At 60.5% G+C, this 15897-nt stretch overlaps 3 protein-coding genes across 3 annotated transcripts; all 3 read right to left on the reverse strand.

Moving 5' to 3' along the window:
* Positions 1-1287: 1287 nt before the first annotated feature.
* On the reverse strand, positions 1288-7143 carry LSCM1_00915 (uncharacterized protein; the record flags this gene model as incomplete). Its single annotated transcript, XM_067318542.1, has 1 exon — positions 1288-7143. One exon carries the CDS (start codon positions 7141-7143, stop codon positions 1288-1290), a length of 5856 nt encoding a protein of 1951 aa, XP_067174647.1.
* Positions 7144-8882: 1739 nt separating this feature from the next.
* On the reverse strand, positions 8883-10193 carry LSCM1_00916 (uncharacterized protein; the record flags this gene model as incomplete). The annotated part of the gene is made up of 1 exon (XM_067318543.1): positions 8883-10193. The coding sequence occupies one exon, from the start codon at positions 10191-10193 to the stop codon at positions 8883-8885; it is 1311 nt and encodes a 436-aa protein (XP_067174648.1).
* A 2973-nt stretch (positions 10194-13166) lies between these two features.
* Positions 13167-15158, reverse strand: LSCM1_00917 (uncharacterized protein; the record flags this gene model as incomplete). The annotated part of the gene is made up of 1 exon (XM_067318544.1): positions 13167-15158. The coding sequence occupies one exon, from the start codon at positions 15156-15158 to the stop codon at positions 13167-13169; it is 1992 nt and encodes a 663-aa protein (XP_067174649.1).
* Positions 15159-15897: the final 739 nt, after the last annotated feature.

Below are 15897 nucleotides of genomic sequence, written 5' to 3' on the forward strand. Positions count from 1 at the left end.
CCGTCGCAAGGAAAGATCAGCAGCCGCTGCGGTTGCTGCGGGACAAGAAGGTGTAGGAAATGGGAGTGCTGAGTGCAATTCACAAGCCCAGCGGGCGCAGCGCCCTCCTTCCACCCTTTCCTTCCTTGATGCCTAAAATAAAAAAGGGGTGCGGGCACACTTTCGCCAGGCTTTTGGAAGGGGAGCTGGTGGCGTTGGTGATGCGGGAAGGAGCCGGAGACGTGAGTCTGGGGCGTTGCGGCGAGAACGAACGCAGGCGTTCCATGAATGTACGAACGCCCGCAACAGGCGCGGAGATGAGGGATAGTGGAAAGTCAAGACAGGCGAGGTGTGAGAGAGCGAAGAAGAGGGGGGCCGAAGGCGAAAAAAAAGCCGATGCGGCAAACGAAACACCGTATGCCTCCGCACCTGCCGCCATACAGCGACAGCCTCTTCCGGGAGGGGGGGGCGGGTAGGTGAGAGCGGGGCGCGTGCCTACCTGCGCGATGGGGGACAAGCGAGGCGCATCCCGAGAGGGTGGACAGCTCTCAGGTGAGTTGAGGGGCACCTGTGGAAGTGCGCGGTTTACGTTTCCTGTTTTTTTTCTTTTTTGCTCGTTCGTTACATCTTCAACAATGATGTGCAGAGGGAGAGAGGCAGAGCGAACCTATCTCGAACACAGCAACACGCACATTCATGCACACACAGACACACACACACGGAAAGAAAGTGACACCTTTGTGGGAAAGGGTATAAAAAGGAGAAAGACGCAAGCTTACTCCGCAGCAGAGAGAAAAGGACACGCATGGCACACACGTACACACACAGAGATATGCATATATATATAAAGAGAGAGGGAAAGATGACAAGGTGCATCTTCTCGCGCGCACTCTCAGCCGCCATCGTATTATATCTGCAGGGGAGGTGCAGATAGGAAGTGCCACATGGATGTCTGCGGCACAGCACAGAACGATGCTCTGATGAGGCAGCCAATATTAGCCACCAAAAGGCGGAGCGAAGGTTAGCCGCCCCTCCCTCCCTCCGAGACTGCTGCTGAGCCACTGCAGTCACAATACCCGCGCGATTGAGACAGGGATAGAGAAGCGACAAACCGTGTGTGTGTGTGTGTGTGGAGAAAGAGGAGGTTGGGCTCAGCAAGGCTCCCAGCCAACTAGCAAAACGGGAAGGCTTCCAAGGAGCGATGCGCGAGGCTTCCGTACCCCCCTCCCCATCGCCTTTCTCGCGTCGGAGGCTCAGCCCGCAGAAGCCCACGTCAGACGCCTCCTGCGGTCTCGTCCTGAGGGCAGCTCACCTGGTGCTGGCCTTGGTCTTTGCGACATCTGCCTGAAACTCTTCTCGCAGCTGCTGAAGCTCGCGCTTGCTCCGATCGCTCGGCCCCACGAGCGCCCCGGCGGCCGCCTTTGGAGATCCGCAGGCGCCGCTAATTTGCTGTTGCTGTGCCCTGTCGTTCTTCTCCAGCCCCATATTCGCTACCGCGGCGCGCACGTTTCGCTGAATGGCAGCCCACCCCTCCTTATGGTTCTTGCACCATTCCAGCACCTGTACCGTGTACGCGCCGGAACTCAGCTCCTCCGCCTCCTCCCCCATCACGTTCGAGCCAGCACCGTAGCTGGAGCTCCAGGCAGCCCGCTCCGCACCGCCGCTGCTGAGGTCTACATCCATGAGCACATCACTCATGCAGTGGTCCGACAGCGTGGGTTGTGAGGCGCACCCGCTTCGCAGTAACGGGCTTCTTACGGTGGAGCGAGCTCCCGAGTTGCTGCCCAGCAGCTCCTCTAAGATGCGCGCTTCTTCGCTGCTTCCTAGGAGCGCGTGCAGCTCCCGCAGCCGAGCCGAGTCTGCACCCGCCAGCTGCCGGATCAGTGTTACGAGAACCTCAACCTCGTTGACGTTGTTCTCCTTGATGCTGTTTGAGAGGTGGAGGAGCAAAACCGTCATCGAGTTCGCATTGCCGGCGTTCATGTGAATGAGCTGGTTTAGCGAGCGCTTGCGCAGTCTTAGAAACCTGCGAGACTCGCGCAAGACGTAGAAGGCGATGTTGTCGCGGATGGTCAGAAGGTTGCTGCTGTTCTTCATTCGGCGTCGCACTCGCATGCTGCTGGACACGGAGATGTTCGTAATGGCGACGACAATGGCCACGCCGAGCGTTGGGGGGAACGGATGCAAGGCAGCGTGCACGTCCTTGAAGAGCGAGTTTAAGTTCCTGATGACGTTGCTGGCGTTCTCGAGCAGCTCACCGTTCTTCTGGACAGAGAAGTACCGTGCCACCTCCTCGAGGACGATCCGCACCAGGCGCGGCGGATGCTCGCCGTCTCGGATTGATCGGATTTGTGCCCGCTCATTCATGGAGATGTCGAGGATGACCATCTTCCGGATAATCGCGCGGCAGCGCTGAGTAACCTCAGACACGAACTCACTGTGGTCTTGGTGCAGGCGCCGAATGGCCGCATCGCTTGGCTGCAGCGCTTCCAGAGAGAGTGGGCGGTCTGGCCCTACCACGACAGGCACGGCCGCCATCGTTTCTTGTTCCGAGGGCTGCACCGGCGTCACTGCCCCTGTCATGCCACTCAGGTCTGCCGGCCGCTCGAAGAAGACGTGGGCAGCTTCCCACAAGCCACCTAGCCACGGTATGTCCATGACCTTCAGCGCGTGCTTTGGCCACTCGATCAGCTTCTCCAGGTAGTTGAGGACCTCGATCACCACGCGTTCGTCGTCCATCTGCGCACCTCGCGCGTTTGTGCTCGCCAGCACGCTCTCTTGATTCTGCGTCGGTAACGCGGGATACTCGTTCGACGTAGCCAACTGGTCTGTTGAGGAGCCAGCAGCGTTGCTGCCGGTCGTGGCCGACACCGTCAGGGCAGAGGCGTAGGCGAACATTGGCAGCGTCGAGGACAGCCGGTGTATCAGCACTCGAATGAGGTAGTCAAGCGCACACAGAACCGTCTTCAGCGCCAGTGGAAGCTGCAGGTTGTGGTAGCGACTTCCCTTGTGCAGGAGTACAAGCTCACCGAAATCCTCGCTGACCCTACCGTAGTCATGCGTATGCTCGAAGCTGTAGCCGCGGCGCGTGCCAAGCTGGTTCACCATGATGGAGGGGGTGTGACCAAGATATTCTGCAATGCGCCGCTGCGCGCGGCCCTGCAGCAGTAGTTCGGCTACGGCCGCGCTGGCCGATGGCCCACCTCCGCTGCCAGAGGCGGCTGCTGAGCTCGGGTCGCGCTGCTTTTGGCGGTGAAGAATATGCGCGGTGGCCATCAGTCGCATGGCGATGCTGTCCGCCTCCGGTTTCTTCTCCCGGTGGCGCCGGAACTCGTCGAAGGCGACCTGGAAGAGGGCGTCGAAGGTGCGAATACCGAGAGGGATGTCGCTGCGCGGATCCGTGAGCGTCAGCGAGAGGATGTCAAAGCCGTCACTTTTCTTGAAGAGCTTCGCGCAGCTCTTTAGCGGCATCAGCAGCGAGAGCAAGCCAAGCGCCAACACGCGTATCGCCTCACTAGAGTGGTTCTCGCCGTTGACGAGCAGTAGCATGAGCGCGACCCCGCGGCCCTTGAAGCACTCCTGTATCATCTCGCACATAGCGACTTCCTCCCTGGCAACGTCGAAGAGCATTCGCAGCACCCACACCTTCGCCGTGTCCGCCGTCGGACTGACGGAGCTTGGCGTGAAAAGGAAGAGGAGCACTCGGCGCAGCTCCGCCTCACTGCGGCACAGCTTCTCAATGAGAATGACGACGGACTTGATGCACTCCTTAGGGAGGTGGAGGGATACGTCCAGAATGCGCTGAAACCGCGCCGAGTCCTCCTGGAACATCTCCTTGTTTTCTTTCACAAGGAGGTAGTCGCTGAGCTCGCGCAGGATAATATTTGTCGCATTCGCCTCTTGCGCTCCATCGCTGCGCGGCGACGACACCGCTGACGCCGCGGCGCTCTCATCGCTCGGCTCGATGAGCTCCCTGCTGACGCTCAGTAGGTGGTGAGGAACACCGCTCGCGCCGCCGCTGCCGTGGGCGCTTGCCCGAAGTACGCAGCTGAGGAGGATGTCGAAGACGCTCTGTGTGCACGCATGGCTATGCAGCAGCTTGCCCCCGCCGCGCGGCGACACGGACTGCAGCATCAGCGACGCAAACTCAGGAAATGTCGTCTTCCACGAAAGCACTTCGGTGCGCAGCCGCTCCAGGTAGTTCTTGCGCATCAGCTGCGTCAGCTGCTCCCGCGTTGCGAGCTGCATGGATGTCGACAGGAGACTGAGGCTCAGCTTAGCAACGTTCATGAAGGTTGACGTGCTCTGGACAGAAGCGGACCGCCGGCCCCTGAGCACATTAAGCACCCACTCCGCCACCTTGCTCGGCGCCATCAGCTCCTCAACATCGGTGGGCACGTACAGTTCGATGCGGTCCCACCGGAACTCTGCCGACCTCTTCGCGATCATGTCATTCTGCTGCAGCGACGACGAGACAGACGGCGTCTGCGGATCGGACTTTACAGTGGACCTGTCCTCGAAGAAGGGCCTAAGAAACGAGGCGCAGTCCCGTGAAGGGTCGTAGAAAGCAGGCCCAGCGGCGTGAAGCTTAGCAATCTCCTTCTCAGATAGCGTTGCGGAGATGTTCATGCCCGAGACGAACCCTACGAAACCCGGAAGCTGCGCGGCCCCGCCAATGTTGAACATGATGGAGTGCTTTTCCTTGGGGTACGGCACATCATGCACCACCTCGAGACGCTGGCCGTCGATGTACACGTTCAGGGCGACTCCATGATTCACCACCACGTGCGTCCAGGTGGACGCGGCAAAGGTGCCATTGGCCAAGACCAGCTCAGTCGGCTCGCCACCCGCCTTGTTCACCCGTACCGCCAGTGAGCACTGCCGTCCTTCAGCGACGACCAGCAGGCACACCCGCGTATCGTTCGGGTCCATGAAGGAGTAGAGACAGCTGCCGCCAGTCCATACACACGTCGGGTAGACCCACGCGGTGAAGGTGTAGCCGCTGCCGCGCGGAAACATGTGCTTCAGCCGCCAGCTCACGTAGCCACCGCCAGGGAAGAAGAGCAATGGGTGCGGAATAAAGGCCCGGCCGAGGCCGTAGAGAAAGTTTTCGATGATATCGACATCTGTCTGCGACGATGGCATCGAGCACATATCCTTGATGCCCTGCATCAACATCTCCGCCGTCGCCTTGGAAAACGTTGTGGAGGTGAGGGTGTTGAGGAGGCAGAAGGTCAGCTGGGTTGTATTCACGTTCAGGGTATTCGCCGGGGTGAGGGTGAGTGTCTGCGTCGGCGAGGCCGTCGAATCGGAGGTGCTTGGCTCACCGCGACGGAAGTGCAGCGTCACCGCCTGGGAAGCTGGAAAGACGCTCGGCTGGTTGCAGTTGACCAGGGCCATGATGGTGCGCAGAAAGTGGTGCTCAGACAGCCGCACGGCGTTGCGTGGGTTTGCAGAGCACAGCAATGTCAGCGTGGAGATGGTGCTACGGTACAGAGCCTCCGCCGAGGCGTGGCGTGTATTCAGTAGCAGCAGAACCGCCTTGAGAATGCCGACCCCCTCCGAGGTGACGGTGCACGGAAAAAGGGCGGAGGCAAGGCGCCACACGGCTGAGGAGCTCCGCGACAGGTACGTTTCCCAGTCCGCCGGGATCGGCACGAACTGATAGCGGCTAGCCTTGATGGGGCTCAGCCCCGCGTCGTCGAGAGCAGCAGCAGCGGCGGCGGCGGCGCCTCTAGAGGGAGATGTCGTCACCAGTGCTGCTGAGCGGGCGCCGGCCCTGGTGAGCGGCATCATGCCTTGCTGGTGTGCCCTCGTGCCACTGCTAGCCATACTACTGCCACTTCCAGCAATAGACGCCATGACCATCGCTCGCTGGATCGTGAAGCTGTCCGCCGTACATAGCTCCACCAGGCCCTCGAGCATCTCACCCCGCCAGTACTCCACCGGCTCCAGCATGGCGGAAACGGACGAGCGAGACGGCAGCTGCAGCAGCAGGCTCGTGTGCATCTCCGAGAGCTCCGAGGCTACCTTGACCCACAGATGTGCGTACTCAGCGCCAAAGTGGCGCACCAGATATGTCTTGAGGGCCGGCCGTGCACGATACACGCCAGCGACAACCGCCAGGAAGACCACAGAAGTGGTGAGGTTGAGACTCCAACCGCTAGCTGCCACGTCCGAGATGGTGCTGACAGGCGGGCCCACAGCGGCGTCACCGCTGCCGACCGAGGCGGTGACAGTCGTCGTGGGAGAGCCTGTCCTCTCGCCAATGCTTCCATCGTCGGTGTTCACACCAGCTGCCGCTACCGAGGTCTCTTCATGTGGCGCTGGTGAGGGAGATGGCAACCTCGGGCCGACGCTCTCCTCAGCCTCGCCCGACGCTGTCCGCGACGAGGTGCCGGAGGGAGATCCAGCAGCCTCGCCCTGAAGCATGAGTGAGTAGGCCGTCTCGAACAGACAGTCAATCAGCGACGTGCATTGAGCTACTGTCTCTGCGTCCAGATCTGTCTTGAGCCGACCGTAGCGGAGAAGCTGCAGCTGATGAAATACTTCCACCAAGAGCGATGCGAGGAGGATCTGAAGGATGCGGCCGTTGCGGTCCTGCGGGGGGCTGCGCAGGCGGGCTGTGAAAACGAACGTGAAGTCGCGCAGCAGGGACTGCTGTGACGAGCACACAGCGACAAGGACGTTGGCGCAGCAGTCGCGCAGCTTCTGTGACAGCGTAGCATTGCCGTGGAGCTGCACAAGGGAGGCTACCAGATTCCTTTTCGAGTATACCTTTGCAGCCTCCTCTCCGTTGCAGGAGTACACAAGTGCCCGTGCCAACTCAAGGCTCTCGATGAGCGCTGACTCGCTCAGTGGCCTCAATGCCTCATCCTTGCCGCTGCTCGAGGTGACTTCAGCCCCCTCCCCTGCCGTTTCCGCGGCAGCCGCGCTCGGCGCGGACTGCGGCTCCAGCTCGCGCACGAGGTCACTCACCCACACCTCCAAGGTGGCCGCGTCCACTGCCGTGTTTGTCTTACAGGCTTTCATGAGGACTTGAGAAGAGGGCGAAAGTGTGTCGCGTACGCCCCACGATTCGGGGCTGCCCACAATCCGGCGAACCGCACCGACCGCCTGGTGGGCCAAGTCGAGGAAGTTCTCTTTCGCGAATATGCTCCGCATCTGTGCTGCTGTGCGCTGTTTTGTGTGCCACGCGATGCGGGTGTCTGCACGCTCACGTCCTAAATGTGTGTGCGAGCGTGTGGGGAGGGGGAGAGGAGAGAGAGAGAGCGAGTGCCGAAAAGGCCAACAAGCAAACGCACCCTCTTAACCAAAAGACGTCGTGCGCTCTCCCACACCCGACACACGTGTACACAACGGCGGGTGAGCGAAGAGGGCCGATGAGGTGCGGCAAGCAAAGGTGCGTGAGGGGGAAGAAGCCGGCTTAGAGAGCCGAGAGCAGAGGAATCAGAAGCGACGACGAAAAGTCACCTCTCGAATGCAGAGATACGCAAAAAAAAAGAAAAAGAGGCGCGGGTAGAGGGAGAGGGGAGGGATGGGGTGAGGGAGGCTGTGGAAAGAAGTGTGCGCGTGGATGCCGAAGGGAAGGGGAAGGGACGGCAGAGTGGGGGAGATGAAAAGACGAGCACACAGCTATGAAATTCGCAGCCACCGCACACCCGCGCCCGTACTTATGTGCGCGTTTCTGCTTCTCTGCGCCCGACAAAAAATCGCTTTGGATGTATGTTTATATTCTATCGAGTGCTTCCTCAGTGAATGCTGCTGATTTACATGACGGGAGTGCAGGTGTACGTGTGCAGGTTTGCGTTCATGCCGGGGCACCCTTTAAGAGAGTGCGCCAGAAAGAGGGGAGGGGAGGGGAGATGATAAGTTCACGGAGATCACGGCGCGGAAGTGGTGGTGGTGAGGGGGCGCATACTGGATGGTGTGGCAACCTGAAGCACGGAGAAGCTCCCAGCACAGCGAAAGCACAGAAGTCACCGCCCTACGAAGGAGGGGCTGAGCCATGACTCGCAGGGCGTGGGTGGGGATTCTCCGCATCACAGTCACTCGCCCACCATTTCGAAGGGAATACTGTGCCTCACGAGACACAAAACTGCGTCTGCGCTTATGGAGATAGGCGCGCGCAGCGCTCCTTGCTTCTCAGGGACGCGAGAGGCACTGCAGGTTGCGGCGAAGCATTGAGGGGCTTGTCACGAACGTACACATCTACGCAGCACTACAGTCGATCCTAACGGATACCAACAGAAACGACACGAGAAGGGAGAAAGAAAAGCGAGAGCGCAGAAAGTGGAAGGGGACGACTCGACGGCACAACTACGGCGAGGCGCGGAAGGTAGTGAGAGGCTATGATCATCCACCTCCCATTCGCACCTTCAGATGCACCTTTTGTGCGCGCGCGAACACGCGAGAGGCGCCCCAAAGAGAGAGAGTAGGGAGGCCGAAAGGCTGTGAGGGCATGTGTGTGTGTAAGTGTGTAAGTGCCGAACTTAGAGGGGGAGGGGGCCGCGAAGAATCTGTAAGAGCAAGAAAAAAAAAGACGGCTGTGCAACACCTTGCAGCAATTGCGGAGGGAGAGTGCTGTAGGGAGGACGATGATACTGCACAGGATCGCAACCCAGAATACGCCAGTGCCCACATGCATACGAACATCCCATACACATGAGTGTCACTGCACTCGCCCCCGAAGGAGTCTGGCTTTCCCTCCCCGCTGCCATCTCGCGATGCGCACGTCCCAAGAGCGAATCACCACTACCACCACAAAAAAAAGAAGCCGCACGTGTGCGGGCCTGGTCTGCCAGCGCTTGCGTGCGCCTTTCAGGATCCTCTCTGCTCACAGAGCAACGAACAGAATCTACGTGAGGAGGAAAGCAAAAAGACATCAGTGGCAAGAAGGCTCCCTACAACATAATGCAGCACCTCGATCCGCTGTCCTTCCTCGAGGGCTTGATGAAAGTCATCGCCGGCGCCGCCTCGTTCGCGGATGAGCGGTCGTCACATGCCCCGCGGCCAAGGCCCCTGTAGTTCCCCAGCTGCTCTAACTCACGCTCTGGGGACCTGACGTGGCGTGCGCTGCTGTCCGCGTCGGCGCGGTTGCTGTGGTGAGGGTGCCGCTCACCATTCTTCTCCACCTTCTCATGGGATGGTGCTTCTTCGGCGGCGGCTGCGGAGGCAGCAGAACAGAGAGGCCGAAGCGGTGTCTGTACCGTGAGGCTCGAGGCGGCAGGCGAGGAGCTGTTGGCAAACCTCCTGCGCCTCACCGTCGGCGTGTGCTGGTGCGCCGACGGCTGCACATCCACGTCTACCGTCATGGCCGTTTGAGTCCGCTCAAACGTCTCTTGCCTGCTGTACAGGCTCCCGTGAGGCAGATAAACTCTTTCACTGGCCGAGTAGCACTCTGTGCGCCTGCAGGAGCTACCGCACGCGCAGACGGTAGCGGAGCTCCAGCGCTGCTCCTGAGTCTGTGCGGGCACCCACTCTACTGCGGTCATCGCAGGCGGCGGTGAAGGCAGAGTTTTGTACCCCCGTTTCTTTAGGAAGCCTCGCCGCAGCTTTGGATACCGTTTTCGATCTTCCGGCTGCGCGGCCGTCTGCCTTGAGTGAAAGCGACGCTCTTTGTCACAGCGTTGCTGTTTCTCAGAGGCCATGGCATGAGCGACGGATGACTCATGCTGCTGCTGACGCCCCACCTGCGCTCTCGACCGAGAAGCCGGCCACTGGCACTCGCTTGAGTCGATGAGTACGGCCGCCAGGTCGTTGAGCGAGATGTATCCGCGGTTTGCCGGATCCAGCAGCGCCATTGCGGCGTCGATTTCGCTTTCAGTGATGTTGACGGAGCCGCTCGCCAAGACGAGGAAGAGCTCATGACGGCTGATCAGCCCACTCCCACGCGGGTCTAATTCGTCAATCATCTTGTAGATAGCCGAACGCCCGGGGTGGCTCGTGTGCGCCACACCTTCGCAGAACTCCAGAAAGGCTGCGAATGTCACCGCGCCGGACGCGGTGCCAGGCACCGTCTCAGTGAACTGATGAATGGCTGATGGGGTCGGGTAGTAACCCACCTCCCGTGCCGCCGCAGCCAAGAAGCAGACAGGGATGTATGATTCGTGCACTTCAGCGTGAGCCGCCGCATCGCCAGCGTGCGCGTCGACCGCGTCCACCGCGAATAGGCGGAACACCGAGTTGACCTTTTCCACGTCCACCGGAGCCATTTCAATGCGGATGGGAGGGCCGATGCGCTGTGCGTCTTCCGGGAACAGTCTTCGACGTCCGTGCCGATGCTACCACCGCTAACCGCTGCTGGCCCTTTGGTGCCCCCTCAGGCGTTTTTTCCTTCAAAATCCTCGCACAAGTAATATCCGGTGCGTAGAGCAATGCACGCAACCAGTATGCTGCTGAGAAGCTGAGGCGCAGCCAGCTCTGCTCCTCCGCTCCACCTCTGTGTGTCGACCCTTGCGGCACGCGCACGCGTACATGCACGTCGGCGGCAGCCCTTCAGATAAGCACGTGGGCGACCTTCAGGGTGAGGCGGAGGATGCGCTCGTTTTCTTTCCCCCTTTTTCCGGCTTCGACATCACGTGCCCCCCGCTCCCCAGTATACAGACACGCACAACAGCGACGCAGCGGAGAGGGAGAAAAAGAGGGCACGGAACGCAAAGAAAACGGCGAAAGGTGAAGGGGGGTTAAGAAGGGGGAAAGGGGAGAGACCGTAAGGCAGAGAGGTGATGAGCGCATGGGTGTAAGAAGCGTGTCGTGTGGGCGAAGGACTGCGTCAGCGGCACGCGCATGTGCGTGCGGTCACCACCCAGGTGCCTTCGAGCAAGAGGCTTTGGCACAGGAGGAAGTGGGGTATGGTGGCTTCCTCGCGCATGCACCCGCCTGCCGCCTTCGCGTTGGTATGTGTGCGTGTATTTGAGGTGGGATCAGGTTCACCGGCGCACAAGAAGTCCGCGCATCGGCCCCCCTCCCGCCCCCAGCAAGCGTACGAGGGGGAAGCAGAAGGAGGCGCGTCGATTTTAGTGCAGACGCCGCGGTTTCGCTGGCGCCCCTTTTCATGTCCCCTTGGGTAGCTTCTCTCCAGCAAGTGCCTCTCCGCGGCGCGATCAGCGGCAGCGGCAGAGAGGCGCTCTTGAGGGCAACAAGACGAGTGGCGGATGGGCTCGTAAGGCGAAAGAAGCAGGTCGGCAGAGGAAGAAGACCGTTTACCCTGAGAAGAGCGGCTCTCTCTACACGTACGCAACTTTTGCAGGCAATGCTTCCACGCGAGGAGTCTTCCCTACCCCCCATATACATACACACTCCTCTGCCCAGACCTACACGCGCTGCCTCCTCCACGAACCCCACACTCATCCATCCAGCGCAAAGAACCTGACGGCCCAGGGCGGCAGACCAACACGCGAACAGAAACCTAGCTGAGAAAGCGAGTGTATGCAGAGGACTGAGAGAAGGCGAGGGTGACGCGAACAGCTGAGGTGCAGCGACGGAGGGACGTGGCATGCTCAAACGTCCAACTCCTCTGCCTCTGCCTCTGACTCGCTCATGCGAAGTGCCCCGCAGTGCCTGAGAGCGTCTCAAAACGGCACCGCAACGCCTCCACCTTCTGCAACATTACCGTGTCCTCTGGCACTTGCGCCAGCAAAGCACTAACGGCTGACTCCATCGCGTCTACGTATTCCATCCCTCGAGCGGATGTGGTGGCATCGACATTGCGCAGGCATTCTGCCACGGCAGGTGCGGCCTCCATCATCGGCGCCATTGTATGCAGCGCGCCCTGCACGTGATGGTGGTCATCCAGTGCCATCTTTGTGCGGTTGGCCTGCTCAAAGAAAGGGCGAAAGTCCTCCTGAGCCGCCTTGGGCGGGACGTTACGCCGCCGCAGCTCAGCAGTGAGGAGGTCATGCATCCGGAAGACGTGCTCCCTCTCCAGTATGGTGGCCTCCGCCTGTCGCTGCAGCTGGGCCAGAGTTGATGGGGCCGAGAGCAGGGGCATCGGCTGTGCCACTTGAAGCTCATCATTAGGCACGCCTGTCGATGCCTGCCGCGCCTCGGCACCTGCTGTGGTGGCACTAAGCCCGAAGTGCTCTTCACATAAGCGGTCCCCAGCTAAGAGGCAAAGGGAAAATATGGAGGAGAGGGATCCTACGAGTAAGAGACAGAGAAAGAGAGGCTCGTGCGCTAAGCGATGGGGTAGAGGATTCGAGCGCAGGAGAGGCTCCGTCAAGACGCTGTTGCCTCTCTGCTCGTGCGAACAGAACGCGCTTTTGCCTTTAAAAGTTCCCCAAAAGAGGTTTTCCCCTCCCTCTGAGCGGCAGAGCCCACGAGCTCAGCACCGCTCGGCTCGGCCGGCCGCAAAGCCTACCCCCTCCCCGCCCCCACAAGCACGCACGCACACACACACACATCGCCTCGAGGTGCGAAGCAGCCGTGGACACGCGTTACAGCGAGGCGCCAGCTCGGCCCACCCAAGAGCGGCCCCCCTGCCTCGCGCTCTGCCCACCCCACGCCTCGCAGCTCACTCTGACGCAGCACCACCCACGGCCTGGCCAGCGGCATCGGGGGCGATGCACTGCCGTGACCTCCCCTACGCCGTGGGTGTGCTTCGCCCCTGTCACCAGCACAGAGCGGCTCGGCATCGGCAAGGGGAGGGAGGGCTGCTGGACTTCCTCGCACAGAGCGGTGCACTGCACCCCTGAGATGCCGCGCACTGAGGCGTAGGCCCCGCCCCCTTCAACCCTCACTCCACACTGGCCGCCAGGGTGGCTCGATGCTGCAAGAAGCGAGCGCCAAGAAGCTGTCGCCTTGCAAAGAGAGCGCAGTTACCTCGCACCTATTCATCCGCAGCGTAGCGCGTGCAAACAGGTGCATCGGAGGCCAGTGCTGGGGGGGCCCGCCTCTCTTTCGAGCCCCACATGCGCAAGGAAGCAGACGTAGGCTAAGGAAGTGGCGTTGGCCGACACGCGTGTGGACCTTGTGTGTGTGTTTTTTCCTTGATAGTGTAGCTGAAGCATGGTTCTAAAGAGCCAGGGACCCGCGCGCATCAAGCGTTCGTGTCCCATCGTTGCACCGTGGAAATCAAGAGCGCGGTACCCATTCTGTCGGACGAGCTCTGCATCAACTTCGACCATAGAGTTTATCGCGGCCCGATGCCTGAAGGAGGATTCGAAGCCATCTGAGGAGCTTATGCATCAGAGCAGCAGCTGACGGTGCCGCTGCAGTTCTTGATCCCGTACGCTTACGGCCTCCTGTAAGCTCAGCAGCTGCTCTGCCTGATGGCGGATCGTGCTTTCCTTCTTTGTGATGGCCACGAGGACACGCTCATTGATCTGGCTCAGCTCTACGTGGTGGCGCTGCTCTAACGTCTTCTTCTCCATCTCGAACTCGGACTTCAAACGATCCACATCGCGCTTCGCGGCGTCCTCGCGCTGCTGCAGCTCCCACACCTCCTTCACGTGCCGGGTTTCGAACTCGTGAAGCTTCTTTTGCCATTCATGATCCAGGATGCTCATACGCTTTGTGTACTCGGAGCGCACCTTGTCCTCGATGGCGCTTATATGCTGCTCTGAAAGGCTTGCCATCTCTTGAATCCGCTGCAGCTCCTCGGCCTTGCTGCGGTTCGCTTCTAGGGCGGTGCTTAGCTGTTCCTGGACGAGGCCCAGCTCCACTTGCAATCGCTCCTTCTCACGTGTAACCTGCACATAGCGCTCCCGCAACATCCCATCACTACCCCGTGCAGACTCTAAGGCGCGCAGGTGTTCTTCCTCGAGCCGCTGCACTACTTTGGTCACCGCCGCATCGCGCTCCAGCTCGCACTTCTTGCGCATTTCCGCCTCCTTTGCGTGCAAGTAGCGCTGGTTTGCCTCTTGTGTGTCCTTCTCGCGCTCCGAAAACTCGCGCATCAGCTTCTCCTTTAGACTAGTCATACGCTCGTTCACCTCGCCAGTAATCCGTCCCACCTCATTGGTCACCGCCTCGTGGAAGGCGGCTTGCTCCGTTGTCTGCGCGCTCTGCAGGCGCAGCAACTCTTTCCCCAGCCGCTCGATCTCTCGCTGCAACGTGCGCTTCTGGTCTTCGAAGTGGTGCTCTAGCTCTTCGCGTCTTCGCTGCTCGAGACGGCGCTCCTCCTCGAGCTGTCGATGAATGCGCTCGCTTTCGTCGCGGAGGCGCTCTCGAACAGCGTCCTGCTCGCGGCTGAGCAGCTCCTCTGCCTCTCGCCGTAGCTTCGACTTCAACTCCTCTACGGAGGCGTCTTTAGCAGCAATGACCTCGTCGCGTTGGCGCAATTCATTTTCGTACTCTTCGCGCAGCCGCGCCTTCTCGGCCTTGTGCCGATTCAGCAGCAGCACAATATCCGGCTCGAGGGACTGTAGCGTCGATTCCTTGATGCGCTTCGCCTCCGCCAGGCGCCATTTCTCGCGGCTTGCCCTCTCCTGCGCAGCCCACTTGGCGCGCAAAGATGACAGGGCAGCCGCGTTTGTCGCTTCCAGCCGCCGCGTATCTTCGACGCGTTTCGCCGCCTCTTCGCGCAGCCGCTCCGTAAGTGCGTCAACTTGATGCGTCAGCTCCTCCTTTGCCTTTTGCAGCCTCTCGACGTCCGCCTTGGCGCGCTTTCGGTCCTGAGCGTGCGACCTGCGCAGCTCGTCCACCTCCCCTTGCACGGCCTCGCGCATTTCCTCCTTCCGGCGCGCCTCCTCGTCACGCCACTGCTGAAGGCGGCTGCGAAGCTCTGCATTGTCGCGGCGCAGTTGCTCGTTCTCGAACTGCATGCCTTCGATACGCTTTTTGATGCCGAGGTACGTGTTCTGGGCAGACTCAGCACCGCCGCCGGTAATCCAAACCGCTGACGCCGTCGGTACATGAGTCGACGGCGGAGACGCTGATCGACGCGGTGATGCGCGGTGATGCGCGTGGGCATCGTGCAGCGACACGGCGATAGACGACGATGACGGCGAGCTGGCCGTGACATGCTGCAGAGCTGACGACGTCAGTGGCACAACGCTGGAGAAGCTGGTCACAAGCGTGCAGTCGCGCATGTTTTGCTCCTCGCAGTGCGTCGCAGCAGCACTGTCAAGATAGGAAAGGATGTTGGCCACCTTTGCCTCGTTCATCTCGCGGAGATCTGAGCAGCAGCTAGCGGCGTCTCCAGCGACGCACCTTGGCTGCGACGCGCTGCGGTGCATTTCGCCCTCAGCAGCACTGACTCTAGCAAAGGGGTCAGCAGAGAAGGGCCCTCACCAGTAAAGGGGCCGAGTTCCGCTGGTCGCGAGAGGACCTTAGGTGACCGCAAAACTTATCGTTGAGGTCGTTTCGACTCCCTCTGCTTCTGCCGTAGCGAAAAAAGAAACGTTTGCACACAAATACGGCTTGCGATGGGGGAAGAGGAGGGAAGAGCGCAGAAAAAATGTATAGCGCAGCCGAACTCAACCTCCCAAGCTGCAAGGCCTCGACAGCGACAATGAGAGCGTTGCTTCTGTCTGTCTCTATCTATATCCTGCTGCGCGCGAATCTTTACGTAAATATGTGTGCGTGTCCGTATGTGTGTGCCGGTCTATTTGATACGAGGCGGGCCCCTGTAGCGGAGTCTATTTCGTTCCCCCGCCTGTCTCTTCTTGCTCTACCTTCCACGTCCGCCCACTCATAGAACGCAGCCGCCCACGTTGGCCTTGAAGGTGTGTGTGTGTGTGTGCCTCCTTCCTGCCGTTGGCATTAGCCTCGTCGCCGTTTTCTGCGGGCATACACCCGTCAGCACGAGGAGCGACGCGCAGAGAGCAAGAGAGAGGAGGAGGAGGAGGGGAGGGAGGGAGGGAGGCTGCAGAGGAGAGTGGAGGTTGGCCACCGCAAGTCGGTAGCCAAAGGAGCTCGATCCTCTCATCCTTGGGGTGTAGCGGCACATGGTGTGAAGCGGACAGGTGCGCGGGG

Source organism: Leishmania martiniquensis, chromosome 35, assembly GCF_017916325.1.
Source record: "Leishmania martiniquensis isolate LSCM1 chromosome 35, whole genome shotgun sequence".
Lineage (NCBI taxonomy): Eukaryota > Euglenozoa > Kinetoplastea > Trypanosomatida > Trypanosomatidae > Leishmania > Leishmania martiniquensis.